This window comes from Oryza glaberrima, chromosome 11 (genome assembly GCF_000147395.1).
Source record: "Oryza glaberrima chromosome 11, OglaRS2, whole genome shotgun sequence".
Lineage (NCBI taxonomy): Eukaryota > Viridiplantae > Streptophyta > Magnoliopsida > Poales > Poaceae > Oryza > Oryza glaberrima.
Genome location: NC_068336.1, coordinates 24,800,935 through 24,813,212, shown reverse-complemented (window position 1 = coordinate 24,813,212; position 12,278 = coordinate 24,800,935). Strand labels below are relative to the sequence as shown.

Here is a 12,278-nt window from a genome sequence, read left to right as displayed (position 1 = left end):
ACAGTGTTCATTCAACTCATCATTTCTAAAAGGAGTTTAAAAAGGTCAAGTCTTCTGTGTTCTGTCACATGTAACACAAGTTCTCCTCTCCTGACTCCTCTCTGTGAACTTCAGACTTCAGAGAATTGCCATTGAGTAGAAATAGTACTGTACAAGTAAAGCTCTGTTTCTTTGTTGTTAATTTGTGTGGATTATGAGAATCAATCAATTAACTTAAATTGCTTCCTATAAAATTAATGAGGGAATATTATAACTTAATGCGTTCTAGATAAGCTTCCAGAACTTTCCTTGCAAGCAAGCACTAGTACTCCATTGACTAGTCTTTCACTTCACAGTTCACACTCCTGTGCTTAAGTTGAGCTCAATTTCATTTCCAAGCACACAGATTTGCTCTCTTCTTCTTCTTCCTCCATCCAATCTCTCGGAATCCGAACCCTAGCCTGGTAGGGTGGGGGCACGATGGGGTGGGCGGCGCGGTTCCTCACGGCGGTGTCCTTCCTCGCCGCCGGCGTGCTCTTCGCGCCGGACGCGCTCCTCGGCGGCTCCGGCCGGTCCGGCGCCGGAGTCGCGGCGGCGAGGCTGGCGCACGTGCTCTGCTTCGCCACCGCCTGGGGCGCCGCGCTCTGGGTCACCTTCATCGGCGGCATCGTCATGTTCAAGTAAAGAGCTCTCTAATCGCTTCCCTCTCTATCAGCTCCATTTTAGTGGAATTTTGGGTTTTCACATCGATTATTGTTGCTGTTAGATTTTAATAAGTGTTACCATGATGTAAACAGTTTCAGATTTTGTCAAATTTAAGCGGAGAGCTTACATAGTCTTCGCCATGCTCAAAATGCGAATTTGTTTGTTCCTAGCAGTTTGGGTTTGACCCTAGAATAGTAGCCTTGCCCAAACGTTCATCCATTTTTTTACTTTTGGTTCTAGGATTTTTTTTTTCATTTTAGTAAAGATTGCATGTTTATATGCTTGTAAGCACAGAAACCCATCCTCTGGTACAATTTACAACCTGTAGGGATGGAACACTAATTTCTAACTTGGAATTACTGTATATTTGGTCATATGGATTCTGGAGAGATTTGAGATGTTAAATTTTCCTATTAAAACTGTAAACCTGCTGTGACTGTCATGCTTGAGCTCACCATTTTGGCATTTGGCCTGTAGAACTTTTCAGAACTCTTTCACAGTTTCACCAATGTTCATGGTGCCTTTTGCAAGCAAGTTGGGTTATTGTGTAAGCTGCGTGTTTCTGAGTAATACGTAGTGTGCATTTCAGAAAGCGCACTCATCTGTTCAGTTGTTCAAATGTGCCTTCAGTGTTGTATTATTATACCCACATGGTACATGTTGCTTTGTGATTTTGCAGAAAAGATATCACCTAAAACCAGAAATGCAGCATCTATTTTGGTTTTGCTCCCACCAAGTGCAAGTTGTTTACTCCAAAATATTTCTTCAGAATAAGGCTACTGACATTGCTTTGTCGATGTATTCTTTAAGGTATTTGCCAAGGCACCAGTTTGGGAGTCTACAAGGGAAAATGTTCCCAGCCTACTTCATGTTGATATCAGTATGCTCGGCTATATCAGTGGCAGCTTTTGCATATCTACATCCTTGGAAGACGGCATCTACCATTGAGCGTTATCAGCTTGGATTCTTGATCTCTGCCCTTGGTTTTGACCTTTCCAACCTTCTGGTTTTCACTCCCATGACCACCGAGGTAAATCATTCTTACCATTTTTCTTCTTTATTTATGTTACGATTTTTGCTTTTCACCGAATTCTACTTGCATTGCATGCAATTTAAGCTTGATAAGTGAATGTCCATACAATGTAGATTTTTTTTTGAAGGCGATAAAGTATAGGTGGATCAATTCATGCTGATTAAAAAGTACGACTGAGTTGCGACAATGAGGCCTAAAGAATAAATGATTTTTTTGCTGCATTTTATTTTCAGGAATGAACATATGTAGTACTAACTTGGTAGTGGTTTCCATAGGTAGCACGCACTAGCACCAGCTAAATAAACATGCAACTATGCAAGTGCTTGACACAGGGGCACTTGCTCTTATCTTGTTAGTTTCCAATCAGCTTAGCAATATAGCTTTGGGAATTGGGAAAGTAAGTAAACCATTATAGTTCTAAATTAGAGAAGTTTCTGGCTTAATGTAGTTAAGCACCATGTTTTTGGCCTTACGGTTGCATAGTCTTGAATCATTTGTGTGAGGCGGCAGTTCGCAGGGTGTTACTACAGAACAGTAAGATATATACCTTCATTCTTCAATTGAATTTGAGTTTGGATTGCTCCTACCTTGTGAGCCATCATTCAGTGCTCAGCATATGTCTTCTGTTATGCTCTTGACAAGTTGCACCGAATGCTGATTGCTGAAAACAAACATCCTGTAGCCCCAACATTGCTTCACTTCAGGGTGCTCTTTTGTAGCACCTATCAGTATACAGTTTTGACTTAGGCCTTCTTTCTGCAGATGATGATGAGGCGGCACAAGATCGAGAAAGACCTCGGCATTGGCAGCGAGGTCGGGTTTTCGAAGAACGCGGAGGTGGCGAAGACAAGCCCGACGCTGGCGGCCATGAACAAGAAGTTCGGGATGATCCATGGCCTGTCGTCTCTGGCCAACATCATGGCGTTCGGTAGCCTTGCAATGCACTCCTGGTACCTTGCCAGCAAGCTCCAGATCTGACGAGCATCATCACCACTGCTTCTCCCATGGCTCAATGTTGTGTGACTCTGAGTTATGAAGTTTGTTGCCGTTAGCTGCTGATCAAAAGTTGTATACTAGGTTTATGTAACAGATAAACTGATAAAGGAACTTGTAGTAAAAAACTTTGCAATAATTTGGAGAAATAATGTACAGATCGCTGGGTGTTTTTTTTATTTGTTTCAATGCATCACAAATACCACGCGGGAAATAGCTTTCTCGCTGATAAATTGAGCCGGTATTTTGAAGAGGAAAATGGCTTGGAAGAAGGCCGAACTGTCCACTTTTATATGGCTGCACTCACCGCAGTCTCTTTCCGGCCCATGTATAATACGGCCCGCTTGCTCACCTCAGCCCGTTCCAGCCCAACTGGATGGGCCGCACTGAGCTCACAACACTTACAAGCCCATATATAATGGGCCGCAACGAGCTCGTAATTTTGTTACGGCCCACATATATAGGCCGCACAGAGCATGCAAATTCCTTTCCGGCCCATTAGAAATTTCGTAAGTGGTCCACTTCGAATTGGAACATCACGGGGTTGCACGAATCACGGCGCGAAACGCGGGGGCCGCGCGGTTCAGACCTCCGCCGCGCGCCGCCGATGGCCGGCGACGGCGAGCCGCCCACGCCTCCGCCGCCGACGGCGCTGTCCGCCGCGGTGACGACGCCGGACGGGTGGCACCCGCGCACGGCGGAGCGGCGCCTCCTCCACCTCCTGCACCACTCCCCTCCCGCGCGGCGGCGACCGCTCGAGCTCCTCGCCTTCGCCGTCCGCCACTGCCTCCCGTCGTCGCCGCCGTCCCCGCACCACCACTCCCTCGCCGCGCTGCTGCTCCTCTCCTCCCCGCCGCCGCCGGCTCTCCCGCTCCTCCGCCTCGTCCCGCCTCACGCGCCGCCTCCGCTGCCTCTCCTCAACGCCGCCATCAGGGCCCTCTCGGCCTCCTCGCCGCCGCTCGCGTTCCGGCTCCTCTCCTCCCTCCGCCGCCTCCACGCGCCCGACCGCCTCTCGTTCCTGCCCCTCCTAGGTTGCGTATCGTCCCTTTCTGCCCTCTCCGCAGTCCACGCGCTTCTTCTCCGCCTCGGCTTCCTTTCACATCACGCCATCTCTCTCGCGCTCCTCAAGCCATATCCTCTCCACTACGCCCGCGTCCTGTTTGACGAAATGCCGCAGAGGAACAAGTGCACCGTCGCCTACAACACACTCATCACGGCCTGTTTCCGAGCTGATGATCTTGGTGCCGCACGCCACCTGTTTGACGAAATGCAGAGATACAAGCGCTCCAGGAGGAGCGTGGTTTCTTGGAATGTTATGATCGCGGGGTGTGCTTGGTGCAAGAAGGATGATATTGCGATCTTGTGCTTTGAGAGGATGGTCAGGGAGGGGGAGGTGGCACCAGATGATGGGACCCTTGCTGCTGTGCTGCCGGTCTGTGGGAGGTTGGGGAATGTCGGGGTGGGGAGATGGGCACATGAGCATGCACGTAAGAGTGGGTTGCTAGACAGGAAAGTACATGTTGCAAATGCAGTGATGGATATGTATTGCAAGTGTGGTGATGTCCATAGTGCAAGGGAGGTATTCAAGGGAATGCGACAGCGGAGTGTGGTGAGCTGGAACACCATGATTTCAGGATTTTCATTGAATGGCCATGGGATTGAGGGCATTGAGCTTTACCGGGAGATGAGGACACACGGTGAGATGCCCAATGAAGTGACATTTCTGGGGGTGCTTGGCTGCTGTGCGCATGCTGGGGCTGTGGATGTTGGGAGGGACATCTTCCAGAGCATGCAGCTAGAGCATGGTATTGAGCCAGTAATTGAGCATTATGGTTGTATGGTAGATTTACTTGGAAGATCTGGCCTTCTTGAGGAGGCATATGCAATGATTCAAGGGATGCCAATGAGACCTAATGCTGCGATATGGGGTGCACTGCTAAGCGCATGCCATGCTCATTCTGGGATTAGCATAGCTGAGGTGGCACTGAAAGAACTTATTAACCTTGAACCATGGAACTCAGGGAACTATGTGCTGTTGGCCAATCTTTATGCGGAAACAGGACGATGGGAGGATGCAGGGGATGCGAGGAGACTGATGAGGAGGATGAGTGTGCAAAAGGCTCCAGGGCAGAGCTTAATCGAAGAAACCGAGTTTCAGTTCACAAATATATGATATAATTGTCAGTGAACTATGTGGAAGTACACAACCCCAGAGGGCCAAAATGTGGAAGTCTACAAAGGCTGGTCATTTCAGGTAACTGTTCCTGGTCTTTATGCATTTTGTATTCTCTTAACATTTATTTTAGAATGGTGAACTGAATAGGCAATAGCTTTACTCAATAATCTTTTACTAAGGACTTAATGCCCAGTAATGGATGTAATTCATGATTAATTTGGGAGCTATGGCCTATGGATGCACTAGATACCTTAATAGTTACAGTAGTTGAAGCAACGAGATGTAATGTTCGACTTCTACTATAGTCAATATAGGTTATTTAATGTTTCATGGGTCTATGGAGATCGTACTCATTACAATGTTAACTGGCAACAAAGATAAAAGCCTCCATACAGATTTCTTTTTATTATTATTATTGATCAAGTATGCTACTATCCATACCTTGCAAAGTTATTTTAATCAAACCTATTAACTGGCAACAAAGATAAAAGCCTCCATACAGATTTCTATTTTTTTATTGATCAAATACGCTACTATCCATACCTTGCAAAGTTATTTTAATCAAACCCCTTTTCTGAAAATTAGACATTAAAGGTTTTATCATTACCTGCTTGGAACAAGATAGTTGTGACAAAAAAATATTTTCTGGGAAATCCTATTGCTAGTGGCCATCCTGAAAGTTACAGTGAAGTTTTCAAACTTCTAATGGAAAATTGGATATGAGAGTCATGAATTCTGCGTTCTTTGGACCGATTTAATGATTTTACTCCTTTGTTTTATAATGCACCACAAGGAACAGCACGCTAATAAGAATTAAGTACTAAGTACATGCATATTTTAGAACCTCTAGCCCATAGTCACAGGAAACGGGGTCGGTGGCAGCGATCCTCGACCCGGGAACGTCGTCCCCGTCCCAAAAACGCGGGGTCATTTTCGTCCCCACCTTGTAAAAACCTCTCGCAAGTAGCGTATCACGTTCCTCGACCCCGTTCCTCGATCCCATCGACCCAGGAACTTTGTGACTATGCCTCTAGCCCTCAGAACAACGAGGTATGTGCATATATTAGTAAAGTTTATTATTACTCTAAATATGAACAGATATGTATTAGTTTATTATGCATATGTCAAATGTCAATTCCCACATGATAATATGACATACGGGAAAGGTAACCTTTTCTGCAATTAAAATTCAGCTATAGCATGATTGCTATAAATTTTGTGATAGTTTTGGTTATTAGTTCCGCACATGCGATTCATATTCCTCGATTAGTTCAGATATTGTAAACTTCCAACAAAGCTTAATTGTCACCTATAATATCTATATAATCTATGCATGTTGGTGATATATCTAGTAATAGAAGTGTTTTTAGAACATGGTTCTCTCTAATGTAGCAGATATCTTCCTTGCAGAATTTACATTATTACATGTTAGTAGAGGCTTGACACATTTAGTTCCTGACATCTTGCATATGCATTATTATAAATAAATACTTACTTTTTCTCTAAAATGAAAAATACTTATAGTCATAATATCTATAAATAGTAGCATAACCGTTAATCATTTTCTTTTAACACAAGTCATAACAATTGCTCTGCCAAGTGCCAACAGTTAGTTTTAGGCCTGGTTTAGTTCCCACTTTTTCTTCAAACTTCCAACTTTTACATCACATCAAAACTTTTCTACACACATAAACTTTCAACTTTTCTGTCACATCGTTCCAATTTCAACCAAACTTCTAATTTTGGCGTGAACTAAACACACCCTTACTACAGCTAAGGAGTTGAAAAATAAAACATTGTCTAAAGATCAGAGACTTCTGACAATTCGAGAGTAGGGAACTTTCATAGTTCTGAATTTACAGTTTATGTTGTCTATGCAGACAGCAGGCTGTTCACTCTTTTAGCATTATTACTTGGGCTGGGCACAAAAGGGGTACTGAAAGGAACTAGACTACTAGAGAGAGGCTATATCATGCTGTCGTCATATAAAAGGTAATCCGACGCTGTAACACGTACAGAATGCTAGCAAACATACGGAAACAAAATTTAACACAGGGACCTATACTCATATTGGCCCCGGCACCAACTTTGGCATTTTCCTTTTGTGGGCTCCTCTAACATGGACAACTCAAAATGGTGTAACTAGCTTCCCAAGAAAAAGAAAACAAATAAAAAGGATGCTGCCTAGAAGCATGAGAAATTTCCGTGTTGGGCCTTGTGATTTTTGTCCTGTCTTCATTTTTTACTGCTCCCTGTAAGTTGTTGCCCCACTCTCATCTTAAAAACCGCAAAAAGGCATGGAAGATGCAAAAGGGAAAGGAACCTGTAAGCTCTTGCATTTAGCTAGTATATATTTATGCATTTATTTTGACAAACCTGATATCTTATGATTGCATTGTGCATATTTATGCATTGGTTTTGCTGACATATGGATCTATGTCTAACCTGAAATCCCATACAATTGTGTGTTCTTGAGGTAAGATGTTCTAGTTAGATCTGTAATTCTTTCTAATTAAAATAAGCAACAGAAAGATCTGTCAGGATATTCTATACTTATCAAGCTGACTTGAACTTGTTTCAAGAGTTGAGCCAAGTTAGTACTTCAATCTAGAAAGATCAATTCTTTGTAATGCATACGACAGACAGTAATAGCATGTTTGCTTAGTTTCTTGTGGGATACTAAGGAGGGACTTAGTATTAATGTATTTAAGAGAGAGGGAGGGTGAGGAACCAGGGATCGAACCCAGGCCGTTGAGCTACTCCACGTTTGCTTAGTTTCTTGCTGGGAATGAAATCAGATAGAACAGCATGTAAGGCTTGGTTGGGCACATATTAGAAAATTTTGAATTCTTCTTTTAAAATGTCTTATATGTTTCTGCATGAGATAATTTATCCAATGATCTTGCTTCTGCAAAAATTCGGCCTCACCAGATAATAGATGCAAAGGACTGCATGAATATTCCTGTACAGATTAGTGTCAATGAGCCAATGACCCATGTGTTATCCTTCCTAATTTCTTCCAATGGGGAGATAAAGAGATACTCTTGTTTTCTTTAGATGTATAATAAGTGATACTCTTTGTTTGCACAATCACATTCACATGCAGCCCACCTTTGGATTCTCTCTAATCTGCTCTCATTTTGATGCATTCAGGTCCCCACAAACATGTAAGGGGAAGGCACTGGCATTTCTTGTTTTATCTACTGCCCATGAGGCCCCTCAAGTTGCTAACAACTTCTTTATTCTCAGGAACTCTATGGCCCCGTGTTGCCACACACTGAAGGGGCCACATTGGCTCCTCCTCCGTCTGGGGATCGACGAGCCGGTTGCGCGGTGTAGGCCGGCGGTGACACCGGTGGGAGGCGCAACAGCAATTGACCCCGCTGCTAAATGCCAGTGGTCCAGGGGAGCAAGCATAATCCCCAAGCAATATGGTCTTTCAACAGCGGCCATATAGTGAATCCAGCAGAAGATATGCATGCTGCTGTATCCTAAACCGGTGCATATTTTCGTCCCACTTCGATTCTTAATTTCTCGCAAGTATCATAAGGTCGATTAAACTAGGAACAATCATTCAATGTAACTTATAATTCTTATGTGCTTCGAAAAGAGGGGAATGAAATGTTTAGTGATGTGGCGCTCCAATGATGAAGTACTACCGGCATTTTCTATTCATGGTTATTTCAGTGTCCTGGCGACCTTATTGCATCTCGGCGCACGAGTGTCTTTGCTATTGGAGGTCAGCAAAGCTTTTCTTTGCAAGCTTTATCCATAAGAATCTGAAAGGCTTTATGGATTCCTTATTTTAGTGTGATCGTGATGATAGGCATTTACGCTTTCCCTGAATCTTTTTTTTGCAGTGCTGTGATGTGCGAAACAGCTGCATATCTGTGCGACTCTGGAAAATAAATATCAGGGAGGAAAGGTTGCTGGCAAGTACTCCTACCTCAGACCAAGTTTGATTTAAGGTATCTGGAGATGCCATCCATCATTTATATGTGAGAGTATGAAAATGAACTTCCTTTTCTAGTCAAAGCTTCAAAGCCTCAAAGTCCACACGGTTAGTGAAAGTCTTAAGTCTCTGCAGGTTAGAATGGGCCTGGCTCCGTTCTTTTCTATATAGAAATTATTTTAAAATATTATATAAATCTTTTTTTAAGTTTATAATAATTAAAACCTAATTAATTATGTATTAATGGTTTTCTTGTTTTCCGTACCCTAACTTCATCTTCATCTTCGATAGAAACGAACACCATCTAAGAATTAAAGAATATAATCAGTGATGTCTCTTTTTCCAGTTACCTTTAAAAAAAATTTCATTTATGATCGTAATATTTCTACAAGTAGATCAAACAATCAATTTCCAGATCCATGTCGACTGTCAGAGTTACTAGTCATTACTACATTCTTAAATTCTTCCAACTACTGTACAAAACTCTATTTTCATCCCTTTCAAAGCTGGCATTTTGATGGCCCTACCCCTGCATGAACCAGGACATACTATGCTCCCAGCGAAAGAACACAGCAAGGCATGGCGCCTTTCGTTTCATCCCTGCATCGGACTATATTTATTGTGGTTTGCCTTGAGGTACGGTGACATGCTTGCTTCGGAAAGGAACACATATGGATGGGAGGCTGGTATTGTCACATCCACATGCCTGAATTCTCACTTCGTAATCTTTTTCCCCTTCAGCTTTCCTTGTGCTGGAGAGCGCAGTTGCTGCGTGTTGCTGGTGACTGTCCGGGTGAAGTTGCCATGCAACTGTGACCTTTATCATGTTGTCAACTCAACTTCAAAGTGGTATGGTTGCTGCCTCTCCCAAAAAATATTTCCCTTTCTCTTTTTCGTTGAAATGGATTCAAATACTATTAGGAGTACGGTAGTACTCCTACTAGAATGAAGAATCAACACAGTACAGATGGTTATTAGTCGGTTAATCTGTTAAGAGTAAAGAAATGCACCATTGTTGCGTTGGGTTTGACAGATCTCGACACAAAGCGTGTGACTTTTTGCAGCACACGCATACAGCGCTGAACAACTTATGGTACAAGCATCCAAAGTGCATGCTTCCAACAAAAAGTGAAAGAGGTGACTTATCTTGGGTTAGGCCTAACAAGTTAAGGTAAAACAAACTCGATAAAATTTAGTATGTTTCTGTTTGGAATTTGCTCCTGGTGCTATTAGCTTTGGTTGCAGTGTTGTACTGATGTTTAGACTTATAGCTAGTGACTTACTAGTAACTGTGACTTTGTGAGTTCCTTTTGTTATTGCTAGTACTAAAAGAATAGGGTCTCGATTAGGGACAAGTCGCGCCAGGACGGTGAAAGGCCGTTTATTCGGTTACCTTGGTTAGGTAGATAATCACCGCAAAGTAAACAGTAGTTTATCATAGATTAACCACAGCTCGTTGTTCTGTCCGTGATAAAATTACTGAGCCCGAGGCACAAAAGATAAACGACATGTCATCTGTCACGTGAGATGTACATCATGTACTTGAGCCTGTCGTCCCAGCTCGAATGCATGACATATAATAATCGAGAATAAAAGATGATGTTACCCCACTGTTACTAAGCAAAACCAGCGGAAGAGAATAATCCAGCCCTTTTTTCCGAGTAATAGTTTTGATTCTGTTTGAGCAATAATTTTGATGTAAAAATTTCTTAACATTAGAAAAAGCTGTTCTTGATCTCTGTACTGTTTGGTTTGGTTTTCAGAGTCGACATCTTTCCCCTAGAAACTCACCTTTGTTAGCTTTCTTGGTTCCTACAAAAAGAACTCATTTGATACTACAAAAGGCTTTGGAGAAGATTGTGATGGAAGCCAAAGATCTGTGAAGGATAATTTTACAGTGAACAAAGGGAGGATGTTACTAGCAATAGTTATTACTACTATTGCAAACGCAGACATTTTGTTCGGAGATCTAGCTCTGTCCGGACACCAACTGTTACAAGTGAACTACAAATGCTCTCAAATCTACAATGTTTCATGTTCTACAATAGCAAAAGGATAAGATAATCAGTTGATTTCCAGTTAATACAAGTATAGTTGTAATAAGTACTGTAGTAAAAGAACACCATTTTGCCATTGTTAAGTGGTTATCACCATCACCAGATGAACAAGCTTTGTTTACATCACCAAAATCCATACAAGAAACTAGTATTAAGGCAAAAGCAAACTTCTAGTACTAGCTACTACTATTTTCTATGCAATTTTTTGCAGGTTTTTCCACACTGCAAGCAGAGCAGCACGCATCGGAGCTCCGAGAACAGCAGCATCCATGGCGGGAGCAGCAATGGAGGTCACGAGTCATGACCTCGAAGAGACGGCGGCGGCGGCGTTGAGACCCCGGGCGAGGCCGTGGACGGCGCCGTAGCCGCGGGAGCCGAGGCCGATGCAGCCGAAGAGGAGGAGCCCCTGCCGGTACGGCAGGTACGTCCGCCGCCGCATCTCCTCCGCCTCCGCCCTCCTCGCCTCGTACATCCTCTCGTGCGCCGATCTCCTCCTGCTCCTCCTCCCCGTTGCTGCCCCTCTCCCTCCTCTCGCGCTCGCCGCCGCCGGAGACGGAGACGGGCTCCTCTTTGGCGCGGTGGTGGTGTTCGACTGGGGTGGCGGCGGTGGCGCGGCGGTGTCGTGGTGGTGGTGGTGGTTCTTGCCGCCGTCCGACTTGCTCCGGTGGAGGAGATCCTTCAAGAACGCCCACCGGCGGGAGCCTCGCGAGGAGGTGGACGAAGCGGAGGAAGCCGTCGACGAGGACGACGACGAGCGAGACGCCGCCGGCGTGGCGACTGCCTCGACCTCCTCGGCGGACTCCGGCGCCGGCGCGGGAGAAGGCGCCCTCCAGCGCGTGCGGAACGGGGACATCGACCGCGCCTTCCGTCGAACCGACCGGCTCCGGATGCGCCCGCGCTCGTCCGCCTCCGCACCATCCTCCTCCACCGCCGCCGCATCCTCCTCCTCCGCCAGATGCGACGCGTGGCCGTCGCCGTCGACGAGCGGAGCCAGAGGCTGAGGCTGGAGGAGCATCGCGGAGAGACGGACAGCGCGGATCTGGCCGTTGTGGAAGAGCTCATCCGCCGACGACATCGCCGCCGCGGAGGGAGACGGGAACCGCGACGAGAAGTCGAAGTCGAAGTCACCGAGGCACCCGCCGCCGCCGCCGCCGCCGCCGCGGGTGGGGCTCGCCGGCGCGCTGAAGAAGCACGGCGCGCCGTGGGAAGAAGCGAAGTGGTGCTCCCGCGACGGGCTGGACGGCGCGCTGACGAACGGGGTGGAGCAGGCGCTGTCTACGGGGTCGCCGGGGATGGCAATGGCGGTGGCTGCGTGGTCGTCGGCGGCCGCCATGGCTGGGGGTGGTGGCTTGGTGCGGCGAGCGAAGTGGTGGGAGTGAGGAG

At 45.5% G+C, this 12,278-nt stretch overlaps 3 protein-coding genes across 6 annotated transcripts; 2 read left to right on the top strand and 1 right to left on the bottom strand.

The window, feature by feature from the left end:
• Nucleotides 1-323: 323 nt before the first annotated feature.
• LOC127754113 (uncharacterized) lies at nucleotides 324-2,889 on the top strand. Its single transcript, XM_052279579.1, has 3 exons — nucleotides 324-659; nucleotides 1,495-1,714; nucleotides 2,480-2,889. The coding sequence occupies exons 1-3, from the start codon at nucleotides 460-462 to the stop codon at nucleotides 2,693-2,695; spliced, it is 636 nt and encodes a 211-aa protein (XP_052135539.1). The 5' UTR covers nucleotides 324-459; the 3' UTR covers nucleotides 2,696-2,889.
• A 375-nt stretch (nucleotides 2,890-3,264) lies between these two features.
• On the top strand, nucleotides 3,265-11,224 carry LOC127754105 (pentatricopeptide repeat-containing protein At1g09190-like). 4 transcript variants are annotated; one of them, XM_052279570.1, is made up of 8 exons: nucleotides 3,265-4,964; nucleotides 8,136-8,385; nucleotides 8,497-8,625; nucleotides 8,747-8,854; nucleotides 9,381-9,474; nucleotides 9,580-9,687; nucleotides 9,872-10,009; nucleotides 11,107-11,224. In XM_052279570.1, exon 1 carries the CDS (start codon nucleotides 3,318-3,320, stop codon nucleotides 4,881-4,883), a length of 1,566 nt encoding a protein of 521 aa, XP_052135530.1. In that variant the 5' UTR covers nucleotides 3,265-3,317; the 3' UTR covers nucleotides 4,884-4,964; nucleotides 8,136-8,385; nucleotides 8,497-8,625; nucleotides 8,747-8,854; nucleotides 9,381-9,474; nucleotides 9,580-9,687; nucleotides 9,872-10,009; nucleotides 11,107-11,224. The 4 variants fall into 4 exon arrangements, with proteins under 4 accessions (XP_052135530.1, XP_052135528.1, XP_052135527.1 ...); XM_052279568.1 differs by having other exon boundaries at nucleotides 8,136-8,625; nucleotides 9,903-10,009; XM_052279567.1 differs by having other exon boundaries at nucleotides 8,136-8,625.
• On the bottom strand, nucleotides 10,972-12,278 carry LOC127754108 (uncharacterized). The gene has a single exon (XM_052279573.1). It carries the CDS (start codon nucleotides 12,226-12,228, stop codon nucleotides 11,194-11,196), a length of 1,035 nt encoding a protein of 344 aa, XP_052135533.1. The 5' UTR covers nucleotides 12,229-12,278; the 3' UTR covers nucleotides 10,972-11,193.